Genomic DNA, 12,564 nt, shown 5'->3' with positions numbered 1-12,564 from the left:
TCTGCCTAACTGATGACAATGTTTAGGAGTAGGTTTTGATCTTGTATGTTTGGTGTATATTGTACATCAAATTTTTTAAACTGTGGTTTAATGCACGTAACATGAAAGTTAAACCGTCTTAACCATTTTTAAGTTCAGTGCTGTTAGGTACATTTGCATTAGTGTGCAATCTCCTTTTAGCATATCTATTACATGGCATGCCTTGTAGTTTTTAAAAAGACTTCTCAAAGTAGGTTATGGGGGACTTTTGTTATGATTGACGTTTGACTATACATGTTGTCAGCTTTGTCATTTTGATTAAAAATGATATCTTTCACTGCATCCTTTGTCTACTCCAGAGTTCCCCAATCTCTGTGGGAATCGGAAATTACATGGGTGATTTAAAAAACATCCAGCCTCCTGGCAAGCACCCTGGGCCATCTGAACCAAAATCTATTGGGCCCTGGGGAAGTCTATCTTTAAAAAGTCCTTGTCAACTGCAACCAGTCTTGAATTGCATCTGGCAATGCAGTCTGCAAGGCTTGGTTTTAGACATGGTCCAGCTCATCTGGGGCAGCCTCAGCTGTCTCTTCGGTATCACCCACCAGGGTCATTGTTCAGGGCTTAAGGGAGGTTGGAGGGTTTGGACATCACTGCCCTGATGCCGAGGAGAAGTAAGTAAGGCCCTTGTTTCCTGTGTCTCCTGAACAGTTTTGCCCAAGCTGTGCTTGTGATACTGTCTGTCTTCTTGTACTTGTTTGCCTACAAAGAGTACCTCGCCTGCCTCGTGCTGGCCATGGCCCTGGGCTGGGCGAACATGCTCTACTACACGCGGGGGTTCCAGTCCATGGGCATGTACAGCGTCATGATCCAGAAGGTGCGTTGGGGATGCTGAGCCTCAGAGATGGGCAAGGAGGGGCCCCTCAGAGAAGGCCCACTCTTCAGCTGGGGAAACTGAGGTCTAGAGAGGAAAAGAGACCCACCCAAGAGACAGGCCACTGCTCTTTCTCTCAAATATCGTGGTCTCCCTTTGCCCTTGCTCAGGGTCTTGGAGTGAAAATATGCATATATAATGTATATACATGTAGATAGGTTTATTATAGATGTTTACCATATAAATGATGGTACAGCATACAAGTTACAAATAATAATAACCTATACAATACTTTTTGTTGTAAATTCCACATGGCTAGTCTAGTCTCACTGAATAATTTGTTGATTTTAGTTTAACTTGTATCTGTTGCCAACCTATGGTTGCAGTTGACAAGTGAGCATTGTGCCAATATAAATGTTGCCTGAAATTTTCCTTTGCTTTTTAAAAATAATTAATTAATTGAAATATTTTGGGGGGCTACCCTGGGTTTTGTTGCTGTGCATGGACTTTCTCTAGTTGCAGCGAGCGGGAGCTAGTCTCTAGTTGTGGTCTGAGGGCTCCTTATTGCGGTGGCTTTTCTTGGGGAGCACCAGCTCTAGGGCACATGGGCTTCAGTGGTTGAGGTACGTGAGCTCAGCAGTTATGGCTCATGAGCTCTAGAGCATGGACTCAGTCGTTCTGTTGCACAGGCTTAGTTGCTCCATGGCATGTGGGATCTTCCAGGATCAGGGATTGAACCTGTGTCCTCTGCGTTGGCAGGTAGATTCCTATCCACCGTACCAGCAGGGAAGTCCTTTCCTTTGCTTTAAGGAGTAAGATGAAAAGGAAAGAATGAATACGTGTTGAATTTGCATTTGTTTGTCTATGATCCTGAGACACTTATTTGCTGAATTGAATAATAGTTTTCATATACTAGAAGAATATTTCATCAGTGTTTTTGTACTATTCACAATATAACAGCCACAGAGAGGATACATTTTTAAAGTTTTATCTGCCTTAACATTTTTTCCATCATTGTCTTAAGTCCAGATCTAGACAATCAACAATCTCTGACTTGTAGCTTTCACCAGTTTCTATGGTATAAATCTATGGTGTAAATCACCCACCATGGCTGATTTCTAGTTACCAACATAAATACAGAATCGGGAAAGGAAGCACAGTAAAGCATCATTATATAGTGTTTCCAACATATGGCTACAATAGATGTAAATAGCCTTAAAATTCTAGGTAATTGTTAGGACTTCCCTGGCAGTCCAATGGTTAAGACTCTGGGCTTTCACTGCGGAGGACATCTCTGGTAGGGAAACTAAGATCCTGCAAGCCACATGGAAGGCCAAAAAAGAAAAAAAAAAAGCCTAAATAATTGTAAAATGTAGTAAAGTCACTTGGAAGTGATGTTTTGACTACTTATTATCTTTGTTTCTAATGTAATTTATATAATTATGTTTACACAATCCAATTCTTAGTCATGGCTTGTTTAGCAACCAGCTCAGGAAATTCATGAGAGTGTGACAGTCAGCTCTTGTGAGCTGGTGTGAGCTGGCCCCAGCACATGGCCACTTCCAGGAAGAGTGAGGATTCTCAGTGTGAGATTCTGTGAGGAGAGGTGCTGATTTGCAGCCTGTATCAGCAAGGACAGAAACAGACTGTGTTCTAGGAGGGAGAAGGGTGGAGAAGATGAATAGAAGAGCCTTTCTGGAACAGGTGGGCCCAGTGCTGAGCTGTGGAGGGAGTGTCGGGAGGATCTGGGGAGGGTCACGGAAGAGTGGCCCGAGTGAATGAGGGCATGGTTGGGGTGCAAACCCGGGAGAGGGTGGAAAGCTGGAGATCAATCTGTAGCGAATATGTGCTCAAACCTTACCCTTGAATCGTGTTTCTTTCTTTGTAGGTCATTTTGCATGATGTTCTGAAGTTCTTGTTTGTATATATCGTGTTCTTACTTGGATTTGGAGTAGGTAAATGATTTACAAATAATAGCAACTGCCACATTTGTAAAGCCCTTTATATAGACATTAACATGACAGAGCATGCAGGAGCCTCAGCAACAATTATATCGGCCACCAGTGGAATGCTCACCATGATCAGCATTTCCCAACGATTATCTACACAAAGAGCTGGCTCATTGGAAAAGACCCTGGTGCTGGGAAGGATTGAGGGCAAGAGGAGAAGAAGGGTGGCAGAGGATGAGATGTTTAGATAACATCACTGACTTAATGGACATGAGTCTGAGCAAACTCAAGGAGATAGTGAGGGACAGGGAAGCCTGGCATGCTGAAGTTCATGGGGTCACAAAGAGTCAGACACAACTTAGCAACTGAGCAACAACAACAATGATTATCTCTTTACTTCTCATGATGAATTGATCAAGGCAGGAGTCATCATCATCTCTGATCATAAGAGAACTGAGGCTTAGAGACTCCAGGATTTGACCACACACTGTGTGGTATGCCTCCCACCTTCATATCCATCATATGTGTCCCTGCAGCTTCAGATAGGTTTGGCAGGTGTTTTTGGCCCAAACTGACAGATAGGGAAGTTAAAGTTTGCAGAAATGTGATTGACGGTCTTTGAAAAACAGGAGTAGAGTAATGCATTGAAGTAACCTCCTTTGGCCTTCCACGTCATGTTACTGTCATAGATTGCTTCAGATATATCTGTGAGAGCTCTGGTCTTCTGGGGACTGGGGATGGGAAACCCTCTTAAAAACCTCTCTGTTTACAACAGAGGGAAAAGCATAACCTGATTTTGTTTCTAACCTCTTCGTAAAGAGATATGATTTTGTTTTCCCATGTCAGTTTTTTTCCCCAGTTATCACTGGCATTTGAAACTAGGCAGCTCATTGGATCTGCCTGGTACACTTTCTGGGTCCCTGTTTGCTTATTCATTTGCTCTTTCACTTGCTTGTTTATTCATCCATCCATTTCCTCACTGATTAATTTGATCATCCATCCATCCATCCATCCATCCATCCATTCATTCAGTAATGAGCCACTGCTGTAGTGCATTGGGAAGAAGAGAAGAAAGAGTCCAAGGCTGTGACCAGAGATCATGCCACACAGCATTAGAAGGAGACTCAGGACCTGCCAGTCTTGGGAGAGACAACCCAGGCTACTGGAAGTTGGGAGTTCCAAGCCTGATTGAGGAGCCAGGGACACACAGATTATAGATTTTAATTATCTACTCTGCAAGCCCTTGATTGGTCAAGGGCTGAACGGTGGGGTAGAGAAGGGAGAGAAGAGTTCGGGCTTTGTTAGGCAGAAAGGCCTTTCTGCAGTCAGTCAGGGCAGAACGCCAGCCTGATGAGGCTTCCAGAGGAACTGAGGCTGGAGATGCGATTTCAATAACCAGAGAGAAGAAGACAGCAGTGTGTGTGCGTGTGTGTGTGCGTGTGTGCACGTGCAGGTATGCATGAGTTCACCGAGCAATTAACTGGACAGAGAGGCTGCAGAGAACACCCTGTTATGTCCTCACAGCTCTGGCCTCACTGATCGAGAAGTGCCCCAAGAGCCATGAGAACTGCAGCTCCTACGGCAGCTTCAGCGACGCGGTGCTGGAACTCTTCAAGCTCACCATAGGCCTGGGTGACCTGAACATCCAGCAGAACTCCAAGTACCCCATCCTCTTCCTGTTCCTGCTCATCACCTACGTCATCCTCACCTTTGTCCTCCTCCTCAACATGCTCATAGCCCTGATGGGGGAGACAGTGGAGAACGTGTCCAAGGAGAGTGAGCGCATCTGGCGCCTACAGGTGAGCCTGGCAGAGTCCCCTCTGCGGGGAGTCTGTCATGGGGACTCAGCTCAGCACATGGAACCGGTGGATCTAGGCTGGGGCCTGGAGACCTGCATAAACTCCCTCTGCTTGGCCAGGTTCAAGGAAGGTAGGTTCCTGGAGTAAAGGGTCCAGGGAGTGTGGCTGGACAATGTCAGGTGGGAGAGGAACTCAGGCTTATAGCTGTGCTCTGCTTAGAGACAATGGTGTGATATGTGGCTGTTGAAGTGTGACCTTAGGTTGCATTAAGAGGAGTATAGGGCATAGGACAATGGAGGTGACAATTCTGCTTCCCTCCAATACTCCTTATATGCTGTGGGCCTTACCCACTGGGGACACTAACCCACAGAATGGTCCAGGCATGGGAGAGGCCTGGCAACCATGCCTCACAACAGACAGTGTCAAAACTGGGTTGAAGAAGGTGAGAATCCCTTCTGGCAGAGCTACTTGGGAAAGAGGGAGCAACTTTCTTCTGTGATTCCCAGAGGCAGAAATGGGACATATGGGGAACAAGAGAGAGAAAAGCTTTGATCTGATACAAGGAAGTTACTAATTGTTAGGGCCTTCTTAATGGATTGTCAATAATATTCAGGGGAGATTAGACAAATTATGGTTGGGAAAATTGCTGAGGGGATTCCTAGCCTGAGATGGAATCGGGCTGTGTGATGTCTGAACCTTCTTTCACCACAGGAGCTCAGAATCCTACCTTTCAGTTAGGAAACTCTGGACTCCCATAAACATAGTTTATGTGATGTTTAAAATAACTTTAACACCTTTCCCAAACTTACCTGGCTTTCTCTTTCATTTTTTAAAGTCTTTGTTGAATTTGTTACAATATTGCTTCTGTATTATGTGGGTTTTTTTGGCCTTGAGGCCTGTGGGATCTTAACTCCCCAACCAGGGATTGAACCCACACCCCTGCATTGGAAGGTGAAGTCTTAACCACTGGACCATTGGGGAAGGCCCTGGGTTTTTCAATTCTGTAGGTTAGCCACATCCTCAGGATCTATGCATTAAGTAAGTGTTCTGTGCAGGTGGATTGGGCTGTTTGGTGGTGTGTGTGTGTTCTTGTGTGTGCGAGTTCTTGTTTGTGTGTGTACGTGTGTGGGCACACCCACGCTCGCGTGGCGCCTCGGCGCTGGCTCCTCGGTGACACTCTTAGGCTCCTTTGTGTTTGCAGAGAGCCAGGACCATCTTGGAGTTTGAGAAGATACTGCCAGAGTGGCTGAGGAGCAGATTCCGGATGGGGGAGCTGTGTAAAGTGGCAGAGGACGACTTCCGGCTGTGTTTGCGGTAACAGAGGGAGGAGGGCCCTGTGCTGGTGCTCTTCGGGTGGGTGAAGAGGCATGCCGTGTGAACGTTAGCAAAGCGGTGCTGCCATGCCATTTGCTTGTCGGACCGTGGCCTCCTCAGAAGATGGAGTTTGCTTGTTTGGGTTCGCTGGCCCTGGGACAGGCTTCCTGAGCCTCAGAAGGGAGAGGAGGGAGGCTCTGCCCTTCTGGAGCTGCCTCTGTGGCTTCTCCCTGCCCAGTACCTGCCTTAGAAGAGATCTGCCAGCCTGGCACCCTTTGTCCTTCTGTCTCCCCTGTGTGGGTTCACAGGGGACCATTTATGTCTCTCTGAGCTCCTGGGTCCCATATCCTAGGAGGAGACTGATCCTGGAGGCCTGGGAAGATGGGCACTTGGGCAGGTTTCAAGCCCCAGTAACACTGATATGAACACACAAGTCAGGAGTCTTCCTGATCCCCATGGAGGACACCCCAAATGCGGTGCTAGTATATTTGTATTTCATGAAGTGTGCTTGGGGAATAGTGAGAATGATTATCACACCCTCAGGATCAACGAGGTGAAGTGGACTGAATGGAAAACTCATGTCTCCTTCCTCAATGAAGATCCGGGGCCCGGGAGACGGACAGGTACCACTGCTGTCAGGAAGCATGATGCCCCTCCTGCCTGACCATGTGACCCTAGGGGACCCTGATTTTCCCCATCTGTAAAATGGGGGAGGAGGGTTGAACTAATCCCTTCCGGCTGTTTCATTTCATAACCTGAGTTGGAAACATTTCTGAAAGTCAAGTGGTGGGCCAAGACCGACCTGGAGGCACAACTTGCAGAGTGCTGTATTTGTAAAATAGTGTTTTGTCTTTAAAGCAGATTTCAACAAAATCCAAGATTCTTCCAGGAGCAACAGCAAAACCACCCTCAACGCATTTGAGGAAATAGATGAATTTCCGGAAACTTCAGTGTAAAAGCAGGACTCAGAGCTCACGTGCGTGTGGGCCATCTGATGCTGGAGCATGGGTGCTGGACTTGGCGCTGTGTGCTTTGCAGAGTGATGGAGCCTGGCTCCGCCTGCAGAGATGAGGAATGCACCCTCACGCTGAGTGGGTGACTGAACCAAGAGGCAGTTGTCTGTTTGTCTGAGTGGGAAACACCCTGGAGTTTGTTATTCAGCAAAGAGCTTGTAAAAACCTATGGCCAGCATTCCTGAGCCTGGGAGTTCCAGGAGCCCTGAATCCTGGGTGAAACTCCTGTGTTTACCAACTGCAGGTCAACTTGGCTGGAAGAGAGGATAGCAGGGCAGGGGGCAGGGGCCCAAGGAGCACAGGGAGGAGTCTTTCTTCTCCCAATGTCTTGACAATGTCTTGTCAATGTCTTGACAGCCCCTAGCCCCAGCCTTAATATTCTACCATCTCCCCTACTGTGACTGGACCTCCTGAATTTAAGGGCCCTTTGACCCCATCATAGAATGTACAGGGGACTGAGCTGAGCCTGGTATTCTGGGGTCAGAGGGGAATGAGCTTCTGGAATCTTCAGGGAGCAGGAAAACACCCTCGGAATAAGTGGCCTTGGTACTCAAGGCTTAGACTGTCTCCTAACTGAGAGATGATTCTAGAAGCGTAATTAACATAGGGTTTTTCTTTTCAGTAGAGAAAGGACATTTCAGTTTTAAATGAAAATTACTTCAAATGAAGTGTGTGATTTTAAAAGCTGAGAAATAGATTTTAGGATTTGGGGGTTGGACCTAAGTATTATATACTTGGCCTCAAGGTGGCCAGAACAAGGACAAAAAGATTTTCTTTAAAACTACATGAGACATGCCAGGCAGGGCCTGCGATCTGGGTGAAAGATCTTGGCTGGTTTCCTTGTCCCAGCCCTGGCACAGTGCGGGCTTCCAAGCTGGGATAGTGGCTTCATCTGAAACAGAAATAGCAGCTGCTCTATTTATATGGTCTTGAATCTCAGAGGTTACTCTTACACATCAGTATTTTTCATTGGAGGAATTTTACAGAATATTTGAAATGCTCTGGTATTCAGTATTTTTTTTAACTGTGAATTTTGAAGCAGAGGAGAAGGCGTCTGAGGAGGAACCAAGACGTGGGGCTTATTTTTAGATTCTTATCCTCTGATTTTCTTCCCTGAAATTACTCAGTTTGGGGACAGAGATGAAGTGGAGAGAGTAGAAATGTTCCAGATTATTGGAGCCTCAAATGTGTGAGTCCATCAGTTGTGTCCATGTCTTTGTGACCCCATGGACTGTAGCCTGCCAGGCTCCTCTGGTCATGGGATTCTCTAGGCAAGAATATTGGAGTGGGTAGCCATTCCCTTCTCCAGAGGATCTACCTGACCCAGAGAATGAACCCGGGTCTCCTGTATTGCAGGGGGATTCTTTACCATCTGAGCCCGTAAAGAAGTCCTATTGGAACCTAAACAACCAGAAAATCCACTCTGACTCAGTTATCTGGTAAAAGATTCGTGTGGGGAATTTAATTGTTTTTTTTGAGTATAGTTGCATTACAAGTTGTGTTAGTTTCTCCAGTGCAACAGTGTGAATCAGCCACGAATATACATATATCCCCTCCCTCTTGAAACTCCTTCCTGCCCCCACCCCCACATCCCACCCCTTTAGGTCATCACAGTCCTGTGGGATTTTCGAGGTGAAATTGTAATGATATTAACCGTGAACTTTAATTTTAAAAGGCACAAAATCATTCAGCTTTTAGATAACTTGGCTGTTGGTTAGTTAACCGGACTAGATGCAAACTAAGGAGTGCAGGCCACGCAGTCCACTCCCGGCCCATTTCTCTGCTGTGTGCACCAGCTTACCTGGGTGGGCAGAATCTTTGCCCTTGTGTCCCTGATGGGCTGGGTCAGGGTCAGATGAGTCAAAGATGCAGGCTTGCAATCTGCAGCAGCCCCTGCACTCTCAGATGACCCAGGGAGCTGCCCAATGCTCCAAGCTGTAGTGGTCAGACCAGGTTCCGGTGTGAGCAGGGGAGGGAGGGGCTAGGCATGTTTCTTGCAGAAGGGAAGATTTAGGGGGATTATCACAGAGGCAGGAGGACCAGATGTGTTGTAGATGAACAGAACTAGTGCCCCAAAGTTGGAAGCTTCAGGGAAAACGCTTATGGTTCAATGTAGTCCAACAACTTCTTCAGATGTTATGTTTTGTTTCTTTTTAAATTTTTTTGGCCACACCCCCCAGAGCATTTGCAACCCACACTCACTGCATTGGAAGCGTGGGGTTTTAAACACTGGACCTCCAGGGAAGTTGTGATACTGGGGGATATTTAAGCAGAAGCTGGTTGAGCATATATTAGGGGTATTGTTAAAGATCATCATCAGATGAACTTGAAGCTCCTTTTAGCCTGGAGGGTAGCATCCTGTTACCTGGAATTACCTTATTGCCTTTATCCTGAACAGACAAGATGTCTTGGTTTGAAGGGCAGCAACTCGGATCCATGGCTCTACACTCTCCTCTGGGCAGCTGGGAATTCAGAATTGTTTTGGTTTGGGTATGCATGGATAAAACTGTATGTATAACTCTTCACTTCCCACTTGAACAAAAGCTGGGAGGTTAGACAGACAGAAGTCAATAACTGGATCTTTGTTTTCTAATGCATATGGAGACCTGTCTATGGATCTGGATGGAATTTGTTGGCAGGACCATTTTCTATACAGAATCTTCCTCCTGACAGTGGTGTCCCCCAAAGGCTTTTATCCTAGATGGTCCCAACCTAGGCAGATTTACCAAGGAAGGTGATGAGTCAGAGCATTGGTTTAAAAGGACCAGTTCTCTTTATTTCACACCTGGAGACCAAAGCTCTGAAAGGGAAGTGGACTTGTTCAAAGTCATGCAGGAGATTGTATCAGAGTTGTTGAAGCTGGAATGTTCTGATTCTGGACCACAGATGTCCTTCTGTGATATTTTAGTTTTTTGGCACAGTTCTTTGGTAAATTTGATTCTGCCTTTGTGGTTGGCATGTATCAGGGGATTAGGGTTTTTGCTCAGATAATTCATGCTGGCAGTCTGCACTGTCCCTGTGATCCCTATGATGGGTTTTTAAATTCAAATGTGTGCATACAGATGTGCACAAAACCACACATACACACACTGCACCACACTGAATCCATAGGTGTATCAGGATATCTTAAGTGATTTACATTTCACTAATTTAAGGGGAAAGCATTTTCCAGCAATGGAATCTCACATGTTCAGATAATAGTTGTGGCTGGAAATTTTCCTTTAGCTAAAGTCTGCCTCAGGGAAAATCCATTATTCTAGAAATTAAGTTATGTATCTGTGTGGAGTGAAAAAGGTGCTTACCTTCCTCCCTGGGTGGGGGATGGGAGGAGTCCAAGGCTGTACTGTGAAGTCACTAAGTTCTTAGAGGGCTCCTGCCCTGGAGCCCAGTGTCACTGACCTTCTTTTCCTTCCTCAAGGCCTGCTGGGCTAAGTCCTTCGGCTCTGGGTAGGGGCCAGATAGATGGACCGTCATGTGGGCCTGTAAGCCATACTTCATCTCTGCATCGATTTACCTTTTTTTTTTTTTAACTGTGATCTTGGTCCCAAACATAGAATTGTTACCTTGTTCTCACTGAATGTGCCTAATCTTTGCAAATTCCATTTACATCCTTGTTTTTAGTGTTGTGTGTGTGTGAAACTCTATGTGCAAGAAAGAAGTCATAAATGGAGCAAGAACATTTTAGTGTCATTGAAGAAATGTTTTAATGATTTCTAATAAATATTTATTTTGCCTTGTTATGATCATGTTTTATCTTTGTCTTAGGAGGGCCTCTATGATGACTGAAATCTTAGGGTGTTGCTTAACATGAGTGGATAAAGGAAAGGCCACTTTTTGGACTTAAAAGAACCAATTATTGGTCCCAACTCAGCATGCTAAGACATACCACCTTTGTGCAAATGTGTACATCTCAAAGTACATCACATCCAGTACTCCATCTAAACCACTCAATAACTGGGAGGAATTTGAGTAAAAGGAGACCTAGAGATTTGAAGTGACATGAGCAAGGAGTCACAGCCTGAAAATGTTACAGGTTCAGGTCATGTGACCTCAAACAGGGGGGTCCATCCGTCATGCCTGCTGGCTCTCCACTTCGAATGCGTATGAACTCATGGCTCCACTTGGAGACCAGGAAGTAGAACTCCCTCCTATTTACGTCACAGAACCTTTATGAGGAGGCAATAAGGGAATGGATAGGAAAGAACTGATATTATTACTATCATTATTGCCCGATGTATATGTAAATGCATTTTTTTCATTCTTTTGAGTTATGTTGAAAGAATGGCAGTTTTCAACTTGAATGCCAAGATGCTGCTGTGTCTTGAAGGGTTGTAGAACTTGCAAACAATTTATTAATAAGCAATGTGCTCCATTTGGTCAATTACTTCATCCAAACGATTCCCAAAATAACACCCTTCGCTGGGCTATATTTTCTTGACTGGCAAGGAAATGGGAGTTGTACATAATCCGCATGCTAGTTCAAACAAGCTTCAGTCTATAATCTAGAATGTGCTATCCATGGGAACATTCTGGGTAGATGGATAGAGAAAGTGTGGGTGCCCCTGTCATAGGATGTATTCTGAAAGTGGGATGCCTAGGTTAGTGAGGATGAAGTTTTATGACTTTTGATATTATGAAAAATTACCTTCCAAAATATATTTTGCAATTTTTTCAGCCTTTGAGATTGTACAATTACCTATTTATAAAGTGCTTTCATTCATATTGGTTATCTTAATCCACAATTCTGTAGATGGTTTGATGAGTATTCCATTGTCATTCAACAGAACAGAGAAAATTGAGACTTGGGGAATTTGAGACTTGGAGAGAGATGGAATGGCAGGTTGACGTCACAGTGCTTTTTCCTGGGCTTAAGGATCCAGGTTTTCTGAGGTGTGCTGCTACGTGTTAGTCCAGTAGTGTCAATGAGCTTGTTTAACAGGGTGGGTTAGCCTAGCCTGAGTCACATTAAAACAAATTTGTCTGGTTGCACTGGGTCTTACTTGTGGTACACAGGGATTTTTTAGATGTAGCATGTGGGATATAGTTCCTAGATCAGGGATCAAACTGGGGTCCCCTGCATTGGGAGTGTGGAGTCTTAGCCACTGGACCACTAAGGAAGTCCTTGAACCACATTTAAGAATAAGTATCAGGACTTCCCTGATGGTGGTCCAGTGGTTGAGGATCTGCCTTCTGGTGCAGGAGATACAGATTTGATCCCTGGTCAGGGAACTAAGATCCCATATGCCCTGGGGCAGCTGAACCTGCGCACCATAGATGGAGAGAAGCAAAGACCCCAAGGTAGTAGGGTGAAATTGAGGATGGAGAAGTCTGCAAGGCCAAATTGCTAGGAACAAGGCTGGAGAGGCAGGCAGAGGCCAGAGTGCACAGGACTCGTCCAGCTGTGGGGGAGGCGTTGAGATTTCATATTGAGGGTTAGGGGAACCATTTACAGGTTTCACACAAGGGTATTATTGGATATGAACACTTCCTTTTCCCCTCATAGGGTTACAGACTTAAAAGGGTGTATTTTTCCACCTGCCATTGGGACATACTAACAGTCTGGAGTGTTGAATGAGAGATTCCCATGTGAGAGTGAAGGAGATACTCGGGAAGTGACTGGGAAAGAAGGGAAGAAG

At 45.4% G+C, this 12,564-nt stretch overlaps 1 protein-coding gene across 1 annotated transcript in view; it reads left to right on the top strand.

Moving 5' to 3' along the window:
• TRPV3 (transient receptor potential cation channel subfamily V member 3) overlaps nucleotides 1–10,668 on the top strand; it is a 30,112-nt gene extending 19,444 nt beyond the window's left edge. Inside the window, exons 12-17 of the mRNA XM_070478871.1 lie at nucleotides 691–856; nucleotides 2,742–2,808; nucleotides 4,327–4,601; nucleotides 5,803–5,915; nucleotides 6,459–6,538; nucleotides 6,777–10,668. Of these exons, the coding sequence (XP_070334972.1) occupies nucleotides 691–856; nucleotides 2,742–2,808; nucleotides 4,327–4,601; nucleotides 5,803–5,915; nucleotides 6,459–6,538; nucleotides 6,777–6,871 (796 nt within the window). The 3' untranslated portion in view covers nucleotides 6,872–10,668. The remainder of the gene's footprint in view (nucleotides 1–690; nucleotides 857–2,741; nucleotides 2,809–4,326; nucleotides 4,602–5,802; nucleotides 5,916–6,458; nucleotides 6,539–6,776) is intronic.
• The last annotated feature ends 1,896 nt before the right edge of the window (nucleotides 10,669–12,564 follow it).

This window comes from Odocoileus virginianus, chromosome 17, assembly GCF_023699985.2.
Source record: "Odocoileus virginianus isolate 20LAN1187 ecotype Illinois chromosome 17, Ovbor_1.2, whole genome shotgun sequence".
Lineage (NCBI taxonomy): Eukaryota > Metazoa > Chordata > Mammalia > Artiodactyla > Cervidae > Odocoileus > Odocoileus virginianus.
The sequence above is the reverse complement of the archived record's forward strand: the minus strand, read 5'-3'. Positions and strand labels throughout refer to the sequence as shown.